General features: G+C 42.7%; 1 protein-coding gene across 1 annotated transcript in view; it reads left to right on the top strand.

The window, feature by feature from the left end:
- Positions 1-15,654, top strand: part of TRDN (triadin) — a 95,776-nt gene that overhangs the window by 44,604 nt on the left and 35,518 nt on the right. The window contains exons 7-10 of the mRNA XM_053384014.1: positions 6,974-7,033; positions 7,697-7,756; positions 11,577-11,699; positions 14,676-14,780. Coding sequence (XP_053239989.1) covers positions 6,974-7,033; positions 7,697-7,756; positions 11,577-11,699; positions 14,676-14,780 — 348 coding nt within the window. The remainder of the gene's footprint in view (positions 1-6,973; positions 7,034-7,696; positions 7,757-11,576; positions 11,700-14,675; positions 14,781-15,654) is intronic.

The following is a 15,654-nucleotide window of genomic DNA, read 5'->3' as shown; positions in this document are numbered from 1 at the left end:
GAGATTATGTTATGCAGAATTATTAGATGGGAATTTAAGGAAGGTACAGGGAAGAGAGATATAGCTGCTGGTGTGAGAATAGAAAGGAAACAGAAGAGAAAAAAGCTTTTACATTGTGTGGAAGCTCTACAATAATGTGGAAAACATCATGAAAATGGAATAAACTGCCCTGTGAATGCAGCCTTGGTAGCAGTCCACATGGAAGGGTGATGGTGTTTACCTGACCTTCTGCCACCAGCATCGCTGTGCTGTACTGGGAGGGTAACAGGGAGGGATGAGGTGGCAGGGAGGTTGGTGCAGTGCAGATGCGCCAGCAGAGCCAATCCAGTACTACTGCTGGTGCACCATGCTGACCTCCTTAATGTTTGACCCTTCCCCCTGTTGGAAAGTATCCAATGGCAGTGACAGGTCAGGAAAACACCACCATCCTTCAACACTGACTGCTGCTACTGATGAGACTGCCACTATAGCCCACTATTGTCAGCTCCAGTTGAAACATTTGTTTTATGTTACCACATTGTTAAGCTAGCTCTGAATTTAACCATCCCAAGGCCATAGGATTTTCTGGTAACATTATTGTCACTATTGTAGCATACATGAATAAGTTTTTATATGGTTTAGGTAGTTTGGTCCCTATAATTCCCAGAAGAAAAGCTTCTGGGTTTTTTTTTTACTAACAGTATTTTAAACATCCTTTTCATTTCATTATGTTTCATTTCCCAGTAAGCTTTATCCTTACTACAAGACCACCACATATGGTAAAAAGAACCTTCTTTCTCTTTACATTTCCAACACTTATTTGATTTAGATTTATACAGTTTTGCCCATTTGCTTGGTGTTGCATACCATCAGTATATCATTTTCATATAATTTTCTCTTAGACCATAACATGCTGTAAATTTTATATCCATATTCCACAATCCTTGCCATGCTTCCCTGTCTGTATTATGACCAATATCTATTGCCCAGTGTATCATTGAGGATTTTACTTGCTCATCCTTTGTCTCCCATTCCAATAATATTTTATGCATTTTAGACAGCACTTTTACACTACATTCCAACAGGTCTCTCTCCAATTGTGATATTTGTTCCCCTTTGGGAGATCAAAAGTACTTTCATGCAGTTCTCCCATTTTTGCCTTATTGCCCAACAAAGAAATAATCAAAACTATTATCTCTCAAATCAAAACACCTGCTGCTGTGGAGAAGAAGGGATGTGTTTGACTTGCTGGCACTAATATTTTCATCACTGAGGGCTTCAATAGAGCTACACCCCAGTGGGGAAATCGCTTAAAATTCTCAGCAGTAAAGCCTTAATCCATGATAAATCTGTATTGCTCTCTTCCTGAAAACAAAATAGACTTGTATTTGAATGCATCATAAAGTCAGACTATTTCAACTATCTCTTTGGTAAACACAGAGCTGCTGGGTTTTCTAAGACCTGAAAGTGGTTGTTTGCTTCTCAGTGGATCCAAGTAAAGTAATTCGGGGAGGGAAGGGTGTACTGTATAATGGTTCCAGGATTGCAATGGAAATATTTTAGAACAGTTAAGATTCTCAGCCATAGTATTTTTGTTTACTGTGGCACACAGAGCAAACCGCTTGATCTTAGCACACTATGTCTAGCACAGCAGTAAGAAGGCATATACTGATCACAAACTCTAATCTTCTGCATGTAAAGCTAAAGGAAATGGACCCCTGGACAGTTAAGTCCAGTCAAAGGTGGAGCTCATCTCACTTTCCCATCATGTCAGTGGGATCTTGTGGAAAGCCAAATGGCCTGATAGTGAACACAAGGAAGCAATCAATCACACTGAGTCTCATGGAGGAGTGTAGCTTGTAGTGGGGACTCTGGATTAGCTGCATGTCAAGTGACCTTTCAAATATCTAGTGTGGCCTTGGGCTTGCTTATCGGAAGGTCGGCAGTTCGTATCCCCATGACGGGGTAAGCTCCCATTGTTCGGTCCCAGCTCCTGCCAACCTAGCAGTCTGAAAGCACATCAAAATGCAAGTAGATAAATAGGTACTGCTGCGGCGGTATAGTAAACAGTGTTTCCGTGCACTGCTCTGGTTTCGCCAGAAGCAGCTTAGTCATGCTAGCCACATGACCTGGAAAAACTGTCTGCGGAAGCAGACAAACGCCAGCTCCCTAGGCCAATAAAGCGAGATGAGTGCCACAACCCCAGAGTCGTTTGCGACTGGACTTAACTGTCAGGGGTCCTTTACCTTTTACTTTTTTTAACCAATAACTTATCTGCTTTTTGAATTTCTGTATTGAAATAGCATTGTGTGTTTCTACAGGAAGTTGAGGTGCTCTGTCATTTGTTATGGTTTAGGAGGATAGCTTAGAGTCATAACAGGCATTTACATGAATGTTTTGTGAATGTAAATCTGCCCACTGTACATCAGATTTGACGGGCTATAAACACAAAAAAGTAATTCTGTGTCTTCAAAAGACCAAAATGGCCGCTCACCCCTTTCTTGGGTGAGCAATGGTTGCGGTCCCTCACCCTCAGCTACGATTCCTGGTAGCCAGAATACATGTGGTGGGCTGGCCGCTTGAGAATTCCCCAGCCAGCAGGGTCACAGGGCGCGACTTCATGCCAAAAGCTTAAGTTCAAAACGGGCCAATCAGAGGACCCCCAGATGGGCAGTGCCAACACATAAAAGTTGATTGTGTGTGTCTTCCATAGTGCAGTCGCTTTTGGGTGAAGTGGCGCATCAACCTGTCCTGAACCAGAAGCGTATTCAGGGCACACTGTTAGAGGGGTCTTGGTGGAAGTCTATGTCCAGAAGCCAAGTGTGGGGCAGACAGGCCATAGAGCTTCCAGTGGTGACCTTAGGAAAGTCACCTCAGTAGATCGGCGCCTTGGGGAAACCATAATCCTTGGCACAGCCCTGAAAAAGTATCAGACCTCCAGCAAGGAGGCTGGGATGGATATAGACCCAATGCCTGAGCCAAATTCCGCCTACATTTTAATGGCCATTTTAATCCAGATCATCATCTGATTGGGTTATTTTATTGCACCTTACTTTAGTCACTATCCAGGGGAGGGTGGCACTGTGACCACAAAATTAACCCTGCTAACCTACACAAATACACTTTGTATTTGTTTTTAGCTATGGTATTTCTCTTAAAGATGTTTCTTAAAGATTTTCGCCACCACCATTCTTCCACCCATTCTTTCTCAATCTCATCTTTTATTTTTCTCAATCTCATCCTTTAGTTTTCCTCATCTTCTAAGCACATGCTTATTCATCCTCTACATGCTCCATGTTTTTCATGTGCCCAGTCAACATTCATGTTCACATGCCCTCTATCTCCTGCTCTTTGCTTGCTCTGCATCCAGAATGTACATTAGCTGATTGCCAATGCATTTTTCATACAGAAGTCAGCAGAAGTTGACTTTTTATGCCAAGTACACGAGGGTTGCGTTGCAGCTTGTGTTCATTCACTATCCATTTGTTAAACACCCCGAAGATGTTGAAAAGACTAAACTGGAAGACCGAGGGGACAAGAACAGTGATGGCAACAAAGGTGGTTCAGAAGGCAGCAGCAAAATGTCTACAGGACAGGTGAATGGGGTCTTGGATGTCAGAAGGCAAAATCTGATGTCCTTTTCTGATTTGAATGGTTGGTAGACATCAGTATGGGGCAGTTAGCATCCTGAATTGACAGAAAATAGGACTTCAAAGCAGCAAGCCAGCATAGAGATAAACCCTTGTTAATCTGTGGTTAAAACTACAAAAGGATCAAGCTAATTAGATTGCTAAAGATGTTATTTCCCACTCACTGAGCCCAACACTTTTGCAGTCAGAGGAGAGGAACAATGGTTAGCTAAAATTATTCTGATCACTGCTTGCCAAACTACTTCTATAATATAGGCTTTTTTCTTTCTGCCTTTTCCTATATTGGTATATGCATTTGACATGAAGGAATCAAGACAGACATATTGCTGTCAGAATTCACCCCCAAATGCTCAAATATGAGCTTTAAAATTAAATAGTTCATGTTATATTGGTGCAGGAGCTGGTCAATGTAAGATTATATTTCATCATTTGAAATCAAACTCTAATCTTCCAGGATTTTGTATCAAAAAACTGGAATAATCCAAGCAATGTTTGTGCTTTTGAATTTGATTGATCTCAATGGGACAGTTAGTAATTAACTGATTGAATGACTGAATTTGCATGCTGCCCTTTAGCCTTGGATCTCAGGTGCTTTTAAGTAGTTGAAATTCTACTGCCGCATGGAGGAACTTTACTGCGGCTCAGTTCATGCAACACAGTGAAACATAATTAATGGTTTACCATGAATGCACCAAGCTGGGGAGAAGCAAACCATGGATTGTATCTAATTCTGCCCAAGTGTGAGCAGAACAAACTTCTTGTGCAACAGAAGTTCACCTTCCTCCCCTTCTGCCCCCTGCATCCACCACATGCCCTTAAAAGCTGTTCTGGAGGATTTGGTGGCACTCTGGAGAAGATCTGGTGGCACATGGGGTCTACAGGGGGAAGAGAAAAATGTATGGTTTTGTTGCACAAGTGGAAGTTTGCCCGTGCAATTTTGGATCCTACATTATGTTCATATTACAACTGAATCTGAGATCATGTTTGGTTTGAGTCCAACAAATCACGATCAGAAAGCTAAAAAACAACAACCCAAGCATTGGCTATAGATAATTGTTTATTGGGAGTGAAACAAACCCTGGTTCGGATGTAAAGCTGAGTCAGGGATCATGGTTTGTTTTCTCCCAAGTGCAGGCCAGGAGAGCAATATGGAAAGAAGTAAGACCCATTTGCTCATGCACAGCAAGCCACAATTTATGTCTTACTGTGGCATGTGGATGAAATTAGTGCTGAACTTTGGCTGAACCATACTTTTTGTGTGATTATACATGAAACATAATAATTAAGCAAAAACTATATCTATATATCTAGTTTGCACACAAGCATTTTCTTGCTATTGTGGTTTAAGCCTAGACAATAATGCAGGGAGAATAGTCAGTCTGAATAAATACCACAGTGTATATGTGGAAAACAATTTCATATTATAATCTGTAAAATCTGTGCCGTGGCTTGGGAATTCCAAATGGAGCAGTGCAAGGCTATGCTGATCTGCTAAACTTTTATAGAAACATATCTCCTCAATATTTTAAAATTGTAGTTGAACAGGTTATTGATTTTCATCTTAGAGAATATAAAATAATTATTTGCCTACAGGTGATGTGTATCTTTCTATTATCAGAAAAGGTGATATCCACAATCAAGGAAATAAAATTCTAAACTGCTGTGAAACCAGCAGTGTAAAAAGAAAGCTGTGGATCCCCCCCCCTCTGGATTTCCTTGGTAGCTAATGAAAATTTAGCAATGAAATACTTCTTTAAAAATACATACTCTCTCACAATAATTTAATAAACTGTACTGTCATCTTATAGAGAATCAGGATGGTTGCCTTGGTGACTGAGATTATCATTGCTGCTGCTGGATTCTGTCAGTTTTCTAAACATGAATTCATAATATTTAGGATTTATTAACAATATGCCTCTCTGATGGAGATAAATTGCATCCTTTCAACTGGCCATGCAAGTCTTCTATGAGAATACAACTGCTTTGGCAACTCAGCAAAAAAGATATGATGTGATTAGCAGAAAATTAAAGCTATTTGTCATAGAGAATAAAGCAGATGCTGTTTAAAAAAGGCACTGAAAGGAAGCTGATGGGGGGGATGTGATTTCTCCCCCGCCCCAAATGTTACAAGTTCTTTAGGGATGCTGTTTTTCGGCTATAAAACTGACCCCACTGAGTAGCAGTCAGGTTGTATCAGGAACCCAAATGTGGTAGTGGGTTTAAATCAGTACCTTTTCCCAAGAACATCAGGACTCTTAGGAGCGGTGAAGGAATTTGTCTCTTCTCTGTGAACATGGCCCCATAAAACTCAATGGTAGTCATTTGCAATGGAGTCTGTTCTACATGCATAGCCCTGGATATAAAATCAACAGGGAGCTCAAAAGAGGCTGCACCTGAAAAATGTCTGGTGGGGGGAGCAAAGAGCAACTCACTGCTAAAGACTCGTGAGGCAAGAGGTCTTGCTCAGTTGCACTAACGCACAATTTCATTCTTGCACCATTTTGCAAATTTAAAGGAAGGAATGAAACAAGAAATTCATATATATATAAAAAAATTGTTTACTGTGTTAGCGTGTGAGATGGCAGTGTGCAGAGGCGGAGCTAGATGCTACAGCACCCGGGGGCAGGGCTAGCTGTGTGTGTCCCAGGGGGGCTAGCCGCATGTGTCCCAGGGGGACTAGCCTCGCACAGGGGCTAGCTGCCCGCCCCCAACTCTCCCCTGACTCCTGAGCTGTCAGAACGAAGGGGGAAGATGCTGGCAAAGCGGCGCAGCTCTGCCCTTCCCCCAAAAGCTCAGGACTCTACCCTGAGCTGTCGGGGGAAGAGAGGAGCTGTGCTGCTTTGCTGGCGGTCTTCCCCCTTCCTTTTGACAGCTCAGGAGTTGGATAGGCTTGGGAGTCATGGGCGGGTGGTGCGCCGAATGTCACCCCCCTCAGGATGACACCCACCGCACCCCCTTTCTCCGCTACTGGCATTGTGGTGTGTGGATGCGCCAGTCGGAGCACTGGATTGGCTCTGAGGAGCATCTGTGCATCCGCTACCTTTCTACTGCCTTTCCCTTTCCTGTCCTAGTAAGTGGCTTTGTCCCTTCCACTTCCTTGTTAGCTTGACCCTACAGAGTGAACTGTTGCCCCCCTCCCGCCCCCATGGAATAAATACTGGATTTTGAAAACAGCAACACTATCAAGAACACTGTTGTGTCTAGGCAATATATATTCTTTTTCAATATTTCAAAAGTTTCATTTCTAAGCTAGGTAACTTTGATGTGTTTTTGACGTATTTTCTCCACTGCCTTCCTGCGACAATAGTATCTCTTTCAATAACTAAGTGATGTTTTGCTTCCAGAAATCCACATAGATAAGCCTGAAAAACCAGAGAAAACTGAAAAGAAGCCACCACCCAAAGGTAATAATTTCTATTTAAATTATTATGGGTATGTTCTGTATGTTTTCTTCCCTTTATTCTGTTTCCAGTGAGTGCATTTCCGAGTGCAATTAAAGGTGCTGGATATTACCAATAAAGTTCTAAACTGGGCTTCAAGTAACCAGGCTACCTGGAGGACCACCTCCTCTTCTGTCAATCTGCCCATCCTTTATGATAGGCAGTTGCACCCTTTGTGTGTGCAAGCTGAGTCAAGATTGGTTGCAACATGCAAAGGGGCTTTTTTATGCTGGTGCTCTCTATGTGGAATTCTCTGTCTGTCCCCCTATTAGTTTGTTGGGACATCTTCCTCCTTAATTATGTTCTGCCAACAGTTGAAAGCATTGTTGAATTATCCTGCTGCCTCATGTAGTGGTTGTGTTTTTCTGTGTTTTACTTTTGGTGGCCATTTTCACTATCTTCATGATTTGTATTTTAATGATTGGATCATTGCTGCGTTCATATTTGCAAACCTCTTTGAGCAGCATCTTTGTGGATGGAAGAAAGTAGAGTATATTTTTTTGAAACAAAATAAGAATTGTAATAATTTCAAATTTTTGGTGCACTAGCTAACTGGCACTGTTGTTTTTCCAATGTACCGTACTTTTAAAATTGCTTTCCAGGAACTAACTGGTGTTTTCCTTTCAGAAATCCAACCAGACAAGCCTGTAAAGCATGAGAAAATTGAAAAGAAGCCTCCACCCAAAGGTGATTATTTCTATGTATTTTATTCCAAGTGTGTTCTGTTTGTAAGAATGTGCAGAAGTCCTCAGAAACAGTTGAAAACACATAAATATCTGCTCTGGGAGTGAAAAGCCTTACCCACCAATCAATAGGTTATCCAGTTCAGTGGGGGCTCGGCCAGATGAGCTGACCCTAATGGATATTAGACTGCACTCTAAGCCCATTCAGCTCAGTCATATGACTTGCTAACCCAGCATTAAGAGCCTGTTAGCTTCACTGGCTGGCCAGGAATCTGTGCTTTCATTTTTATGCTTGAGAAGCAAGTCTCAAGCCCCTGTAGAACCAGATATATGAGGCAAAATGCATAGGTGCTAATCTTCATTGCAGACACTTGTGTTCATAAGGCATTGGAGAGCACCGCAAAATATCTTGCCTCTTTCACTCTCCCGTGAAGACAGAAGCAGCTGCAGTGAGAACACAGAGTGACCTTTTGCTGTGTTGCTGAGCAGCCTTTCGGAGGCTGGAACTAAAAACTTGCCATGGGCAAAAATAAATAAATATCAGGCTGGCTTAAAATCAACCATGGTGCAAACCAAAACAGAAACATTTACTGTGATGCAGAGGACCAATTCCAAAAGCATTCATTTTGCACTTAAACTGACCAGTAACATTTACACCGTTTGCCGTTAAAAATGTTTCAAAAAGAATTACGCAGCATTGAGGTCTCCTTGGTGCAACCAATTAGCTGGGTAAACAGAGGGGAATGTGGATAACTGCAGAATGTATTGGCATGATGAGCAAATCTCTTTTCCTGCCACCAAATATAGGATAAGGGATTGTTCTAATTAGTTTGCCAGGCCTGCCTGGTTAGCCTTGGCAGCATCCTCACAGTACAATATGCTAATCTTGGATTGTAGGACAACAGTGACCACCACTTCCTCATAAGGACGCAGAAAGAGCCGTGTCTGAAGGCTATGCGCTTATCTGAGAATGGCAGGTGCTGCCAAAATAGGAGACTTCAAATTCTAGGGATAATTAAACATTTTGACATTGCTTGGATTGGTGACATGGAATATTCTCTGGGGCAAGGCTATGGAAGCACGCCGGGGCTTCAGCATGACTTTCAAAATAAAGGAAGTCAGTGGTTCTCCACCTTTCACCCACTACCACCCACTGGATTCAATGTCCCTGAAGCCACAAGTAACAAAAATTAGGGTGTTAAAGTGGCACTTCAGAGCCCAGAACAAGCAGTTGTTAAGGAGCACTGGGAGTGGGAAAAGGAGTGCTATGGTGGTGGTTGTATTCAGGCTTGAAGGATGGAACCAGGAGAAGGGGTTCAAAAAGGGTCATGGAGGAGAGTGTGTCATGCTGGGTTAGTGGTGGTGTAAATGCTCTTAGGGTGATGGCTTGGAGATACGGCAGAGGATGTAAATGATGGATTGTGTCGGGGTGAGTTTTGGAAGCTCCTGCAGGGAAAGGAAGAAAGTTTCTCAAAAAAAGAAGCATCCTTTTTTATTTAAGGACCTTTCTCCCTTTGTTGCCATTACAGTGCCCCCTCCATTGTTTTCTTTCTGGAAACTCCATGCACGTTCTTATTGTTTCATTATAAATTGATGGTGCCATTGTTATTATTCTCCAAAGAACTAAATCTAGGATCTGGGAGTTTATTCTCAGGGCAGGGTGGGAATAATGCAACAACTGTCCTCTGCTGTCTACCAGAAGCTTTTGCAAGAAGGGAGAAAGGGCTGCCTAAAATCCCAAATTCATCAGACTCATCGCTCACCAGTCATTCTCTTGTGATAAGGAATATTGCTAAAGTTCAAGGGAAAGTTATTTTTATCAGAAAAGTCTTGCTTTCCCCTACTGAGGGAGCATTTTCCCAAGTAGTTTCTGAAGATTTTTTAATGTCTTTAATGGAGAAACGGGGAACAGCAGCAATACCAGTGTAAGCTGGCAGCTGTCTGTGGGTGTTAGTTCTGTGTGGCAGGCATGAGCTAGCAGTGTTTGAAAATGCAGATTTCCCTGAAGAGATACACTTACTAAAGAAACACTGTTGCTAATTCACCATCTTGAAGCTAAACTAATTTCTAATGACAGCTACCACCACCAATGCAGAATAGGTTAGACTTATAAAACACACGAGGGCAACCTACTTCCTGTGGCCCTCACAGACCTTTTTGGGGGCCTGGTTGTGGGTTGCCCAGCTGTCCCACAACATGGACCTCAAGATGGCAATCACATTCTCCTCAGCCAGCCAAACAACTGTCAGTGTTCAGACACCAACCAGAGAACTCTGCAGCTCCTCCCAACACCAATTGGCTGAGGAGGCACATGGTGGCATCATAAGGTGGAATTCACCTCACCATTCCTGTCAGTAGAAGCTCTGCACACAGATTTACACTTGTACAATAATGCTCCCCCCCTCTTCTGACACCCGGCAACCTTGAAATTGGCTTGGGTGAGAGTTAGGAGAAACCCTGGAACAGCATGCATGGAAAGGAGAGGGGCAATTGTTTCATCTGGCTGCAATGCTTGCACCGATGGAACAACTCGAAGAGCACGATGGTGAACTTCACCCTCTTTGTTAAGACTGTGTGCCTTCTTCCATTCAACAGCGGATTAGGGAGCTGAATGAGAGGGAAGGCAAGTGAGGGAGTTGTTAATTAATTAATTAATTAATTAATTAAATCTGTATACCACCCTTCATCTGTGGAACTCAGGGCAGTTCACAACATTAAATTACAATATAAATTACAATATTGTAGTTAGCAAGTTGTGTCTGTTTGCACGCCCATGAGAGTGTTTGTCTGTCTATCTGCTTGTGTGTGTGCTTGTGCATGTGTGTAAGGCAGAGAGAGGGTGTAGGTGTTCATGTGCATTAGTGTCTGGAATAAAAATGCTTACAATTGTACTGCAAGTCACTATTCCTCAATGTGTTAGACATCACAGGACCTATGAGTGCGTGTTTTCAAGTTAGACACTATTCTATTTTTTTTTATAAGATTTTTATTGGTTTTTCAACATATAATGTAAAACAATACAAAAAACAAACAAACAAACAAAACTAACAAACAAACATATAAACAAGTATAATTTCATAAATTTTTTCATATACCCAATTTCAACGACTTCCCCATGCCTCCCTTTTCTGCATCCCTGTTTTAAATTTTTTCAGCAACCCCTGGTCTGAATTACTTATTAATTCCTTTCTTTAACCCTTTTCTTTCCTCTTGTCCAATCATTTATCGCTGCAAATCTGCTATGCTTAAACCATGACATTTTAACACTCCATAATCTTACAAGAGTTTTTAAGATAGAGTTTAAATTTCTTCCAGTCTTCCTCCACCGTCTCTTTCCCTTGGTCACGGATTCTGCTCGTCATCTCTGCTAGTCCCATATAGTCGATCACCTTCGTCTGCCACTCTTCCAGTGTGGGTAGTTCTTGTGTCTTCCAATACTTTGCTAATAGCACTCTTGCTGCTGTTGTAGCATACATAAAAAACGTCCTATCTTTCTTTGACACCAATTGGCCTACTATGCCCAGGAGAAAAGCCTCTGGTTTTTTATAAAAGGTACACTTAAGCACCTTCTTAATTTCATTATATATCATTTCCCAGAAGGCCTTAATCCTTGGGCACTTCCACCAAAGGTGGTAAAAGGTACCTTCAGTCTCATTACATTTCCAACATTTGTTATTGGGCAAATGATAAATTTTTGCTAGCTTGACTGGGGTCATGTACCACCTATAAATCATTTTCAAGTTAGACACTATTCTATTCTTTGCACCTCTCTAAGATATATGTGTATTTCAGATACATGAATATATTGGTGTTATTATTTCTAGCAATTCCCAAAGAGAAACCTGAAAAGCCAGAGAAGCCTGAGAGACCTGAGAAGCCAGAGAAAGCTAAGAAACCTGAAAAGCCAGAGAAAGTAGAAAAACCTGAAAAAAGGGAAATCTCTAAAGGTAAGTGGTTAGTTGAGGGACATAGCTGCAGTGCATACGTGCCCCTGTACTTCTGCACAGGAGAAAGTATTGTGAGTGAGCAAAATGGTCCCTCTTCAGATGACAATGGGTGTGGCTTCAAAATGTGGTAAGCCAGTCCTGCTGTGCTTGGTGGCCCTCCTGTTCATCTTGCTGAGTGGGGCCCTGGATGCCTGCACCAGAGTCTTGCCCTGTGGGCACCAATGATGATAACGTGATGACCTTAACCACAGGAACACAGCTGCTATAAATAAGATTGCTATGACCCAAATTCCAACACAGTGAACTGGTTCACACAACACAATAAGCCAAACTATGACTTTCTGTGAATGTGCAGGCTCTTGGAGAAGGGCTCACAGTTGCTTTGCTCCTTCCTGGTATTCATTACTCCTGGGTTGAGCTAAGCTAAAGTTCACCTTAGCATGTTATCTGAACCTAAGCATGTGGTTACACTCTCTCCTTGCTAATCACATACTGCACCCAAAATTCATTCCTGACTACAACTTGTGGTTAGCAAGGAAAGAGCTCAGCATGTCAACCGAACCTGCGCTTGTGGTTAGCAAGCTTAAGCATGAGCCTTGATTTGGACAACACACTAGGCCTAGCCTTGGCCTAGCTCAGCATGTCACAGGAGTAAAAAAAGACTGGAGAAAGCAGGTGTGAGCTCCCTTCTGGGCACCCACATGTGTGTGCCCCTCTGGCATGGCCAGGTCTGGTTTATCATGTCTTGTAATTAAGGCCAATGAGAAAGTGTTTTAGTCTTTCTCGGCCAATGTGGCAGAGAGTGCAGTTCTTCCAATGAGATTCCTCTGTGAAAGCCACAGTATTGTGTACTTTCATTTGACTCAGCAGAGAGGAAGCAATATCTGGTTTTAATTTCCAGTCAAGTGAAGTGCTTAAGAAGCGGGTGTAAAAACAATAACCAGAATAAAATTGGAGGGTAATTAGCTGCCTCCACAAACATCCGTCATTTGCTTGGTTTGAACAAGTGCTCACATTCCTGCATGCTCTGCAACAATCATACTGTTAATCAAGGCCAGAGACGGAGTCGGCCCTCCTCTCTTGCTTTTGCTTTGATGTGAAAATAACACACCCCGCGCTAGCTGTTTTTTAATGTGGTATAGTTGGACAAAGCAGTTTCGTATCAACTTGCTATTCTCTTAAAGTTCTAGACCCCAGCAAAGCCGCTCACTGATAATAGTTTTCATTGAAAATGGCATGCTATTTTTCACCACCATAATGCCGCAGCGTACAGGATCATTCATTAATGAAAACACTTATTGACATTTTGAACTGCTTCCCTGAATCAGGATCTGACTGAAATTGATTTAAGTCATTTGAGACTATGTCTACTACTGTGCCGCTCCCCCCCCCCCCCGCCCTCATTCCACTTGCTTTTCAAGCATCTACCCCAGGCTTCCAGCGCTCCACAGCAAGCAGGCGAAATAAACCTCTTATTCTGAAGGAGTGAGTAGGGAGGGATATATAAATAAGCAAAATATAGATTTTTACCTAAAGCTCCATCTCTTGCAATTATCAGCTGCAGACCTTGATACCTAAATCCTAGTGATGTCAGTGTGGTCAGCCCCATTCTAATTCACAAAAGTTACTGGCCAACAAACCCTTTTTGCTTTCCTGCTTAGACAATTGAAAATGAAAATGGGAACAACTCTTGGGGACAGCTCAGTTGGTAGAACGTGAGACTCTTGATCTCAGGGTTGTGGGTTTGAGCCCCACATTGGGTAAAAGATTCCTGCATTACTGGGGGTTGGACTAGATGACCCTCATGGTCTTTTCCAACACTACAAGTCTATGATTCTTTTCAAGCTTATAAAATCTTCCCTGACTGGTCATTTGGACTACATCTTTACTTGCTAAAGGTAGCCAGACTGGGAAATACATAAATGCCCATTTTCCCTGAAAGCACTGCACCAGGGTTTAGGACATTTCCGCCATTTTTAGAGATGATTTGTTATTGTTACTGCATAGTAGCAAAAGCTCAAATGACATTCTTATGCAAGAGGTTCGGGGCCAAAAATAGACATGATGCTAAATGTGCAAATGAATTTAATGTGTTTTTTATTTCAAGGCAACAGCTGTGGTGGTGGGTTGCAGGACCATGAACATGGGACACGGGGAAGCAGGGTAATCTTCCACCCACAATATGGTCCTGATGAAAATGCCTCCCCTGAAGGACATAGGGACATAAGAAGAGCCAACAGTCCATTTAGTCCAGCATCCTCTTCTCACAATGGTCACCCTGATGCCTATTGGGAGCCATATGCAGAACCTGAGCGCAGCACTCTCTCCTGATAATCCTGGGAAGGACGTTTATGTTGGCACTCATGGGAGCTTTCCTCCTGTGCTTAAATAGTGTGTGTTTGTGTGTGTGTGTGTGTGTGTGTGTGTGTGTATTCCTCAAGACCATGGCGCTACATCTGTTTTGGCCCTCAGCCAGTTTTTCTTGGCACTCTTAGCACCCACACCTGCCAGTTTTATATTATGGGGTTTATATGTGTGTGTTTTAGTAGCTTAGCAATTTGTGTGTGTGTGTGTGTGTGTGTGGATATACTTTAAAAATTAAAACTAGCTGTCAGTAGTTAATTTTGTCAGGAAAATAGATACTGGAAGCCAGTGCGTTGTGAAAAAATGGCAATGATAATTAGCTTTCCCCATATTAAACAAACAAACAGCAGGTCAACCCAGTAATAGATAGGAGATAGGAACAAATTCCCCTATGCTTTGCTGCTGTGCCGTAGCCATTCATTTAAATGGGATTCCCTCAGCAAGCATGCCAGAGTTTCATTGAAATAAAGGGAAGGTAAGAGGCAGCAGTTCCGGGGGGGGGGGGACGCTATCTGTCCTCAGCTTAGTCTGAAAGCCCCATTGTGCTATGGTACCATTTGACCAAGATGCCGTTTTTATATCTTGTACCTAAATATGCTTGTCCTTTTGTAGCGATACACAAAGAAAAGCCCGAAAGACATGAAAAGCCCGAAAAGAAAGAAAAGCCTGACAGGAGCGGCAAACCCGAACGACCTGAAAAAGTGGGGAAAGCCAAAGGTAATCGCTGCTTTTCATGAATTCTATAAAGAGCAACTCAAGAGTTCTGACTCATATAATAAACCACCAGGATATGGAGAGATGATGCCCTACTTTGAGAGGAAGCGCTACGTTTGCCGGGGGGTGGAGGGGGGGGGACCAGTTATGATCCACCAGCCACTAAAGGGCCTGTCTCTTGAAATGGCAGGCAAACCTCTCATGTTGTCCCCTGGGAAGAGAAATACTGTTGTGAGTTTGGAGGGTCAGAGAGTTAGGCTGTATGTCTGCCTGAGACCCACCTAATTCCTGGATCCAGCAAAGATTCAATTATTGGAATAGCCAGGCCATACATAGGGGTAGTAGTCCCATATGTATGGCTCATTAGGGTAGCAACAGAAGTGGCTTTTTGCCAGAGGGCAAATGGGTAGACCCCTCCCTCACCTGGCTATTGGTGAGAAGGAAAAAGGCATGTGTGTGAACTAAATCTAGAAACAGGCTTCAGGCAGAAGCCAGAGAATGAGAGCCATGCCTGGTTTCTGCTGGAATCCAAGGCTATGACTATGGGAGAAGCAAGACCTTCTTGGGGTGTTAATGCTGCGAGCCCCTCCATAGTAGGCTCAGGTTGTATATCTGTGTAAAAAAAACCACATGTCCTGACGACACCACAGTCTTTGCTGTCCCTCATTCTGAGGAAACCAGACCTTGGGTAAGTGCCTGGGATCCCTGGAATTTCACACTGTTGGGAGATTGGGGAGAAGTGAAACAATGCCATTGTGTGACGCTCTAGCCATGGCAAAACTCAAGACATTTTGCTGCCTGGGGAAAAGCGTAAGCTGGTGCCTCTTCCCATTCCACGAACTATATTTATTTTTACATTTACATCTTACCTTTCCTC

Source organism: Podarcis raffonei, chromosome 3, assembly GCF_027172205.1.
Source record: "Podarcis raffonei isolate rPodRaf1 chromosome 3, rPodRaf1.pri, whole genome shotgun sequence".
Lineage (NCBI taxonomy): Eukaryota > Metazoa > Chordata > Lepidosauria > Squamata > Lacertidae > Podarcis > Podarcis raffonei.
Note: the sequence above shows the minus strand (reverse complement) of the source record. Positions and strands in the feature narration are given on the sequence as shown.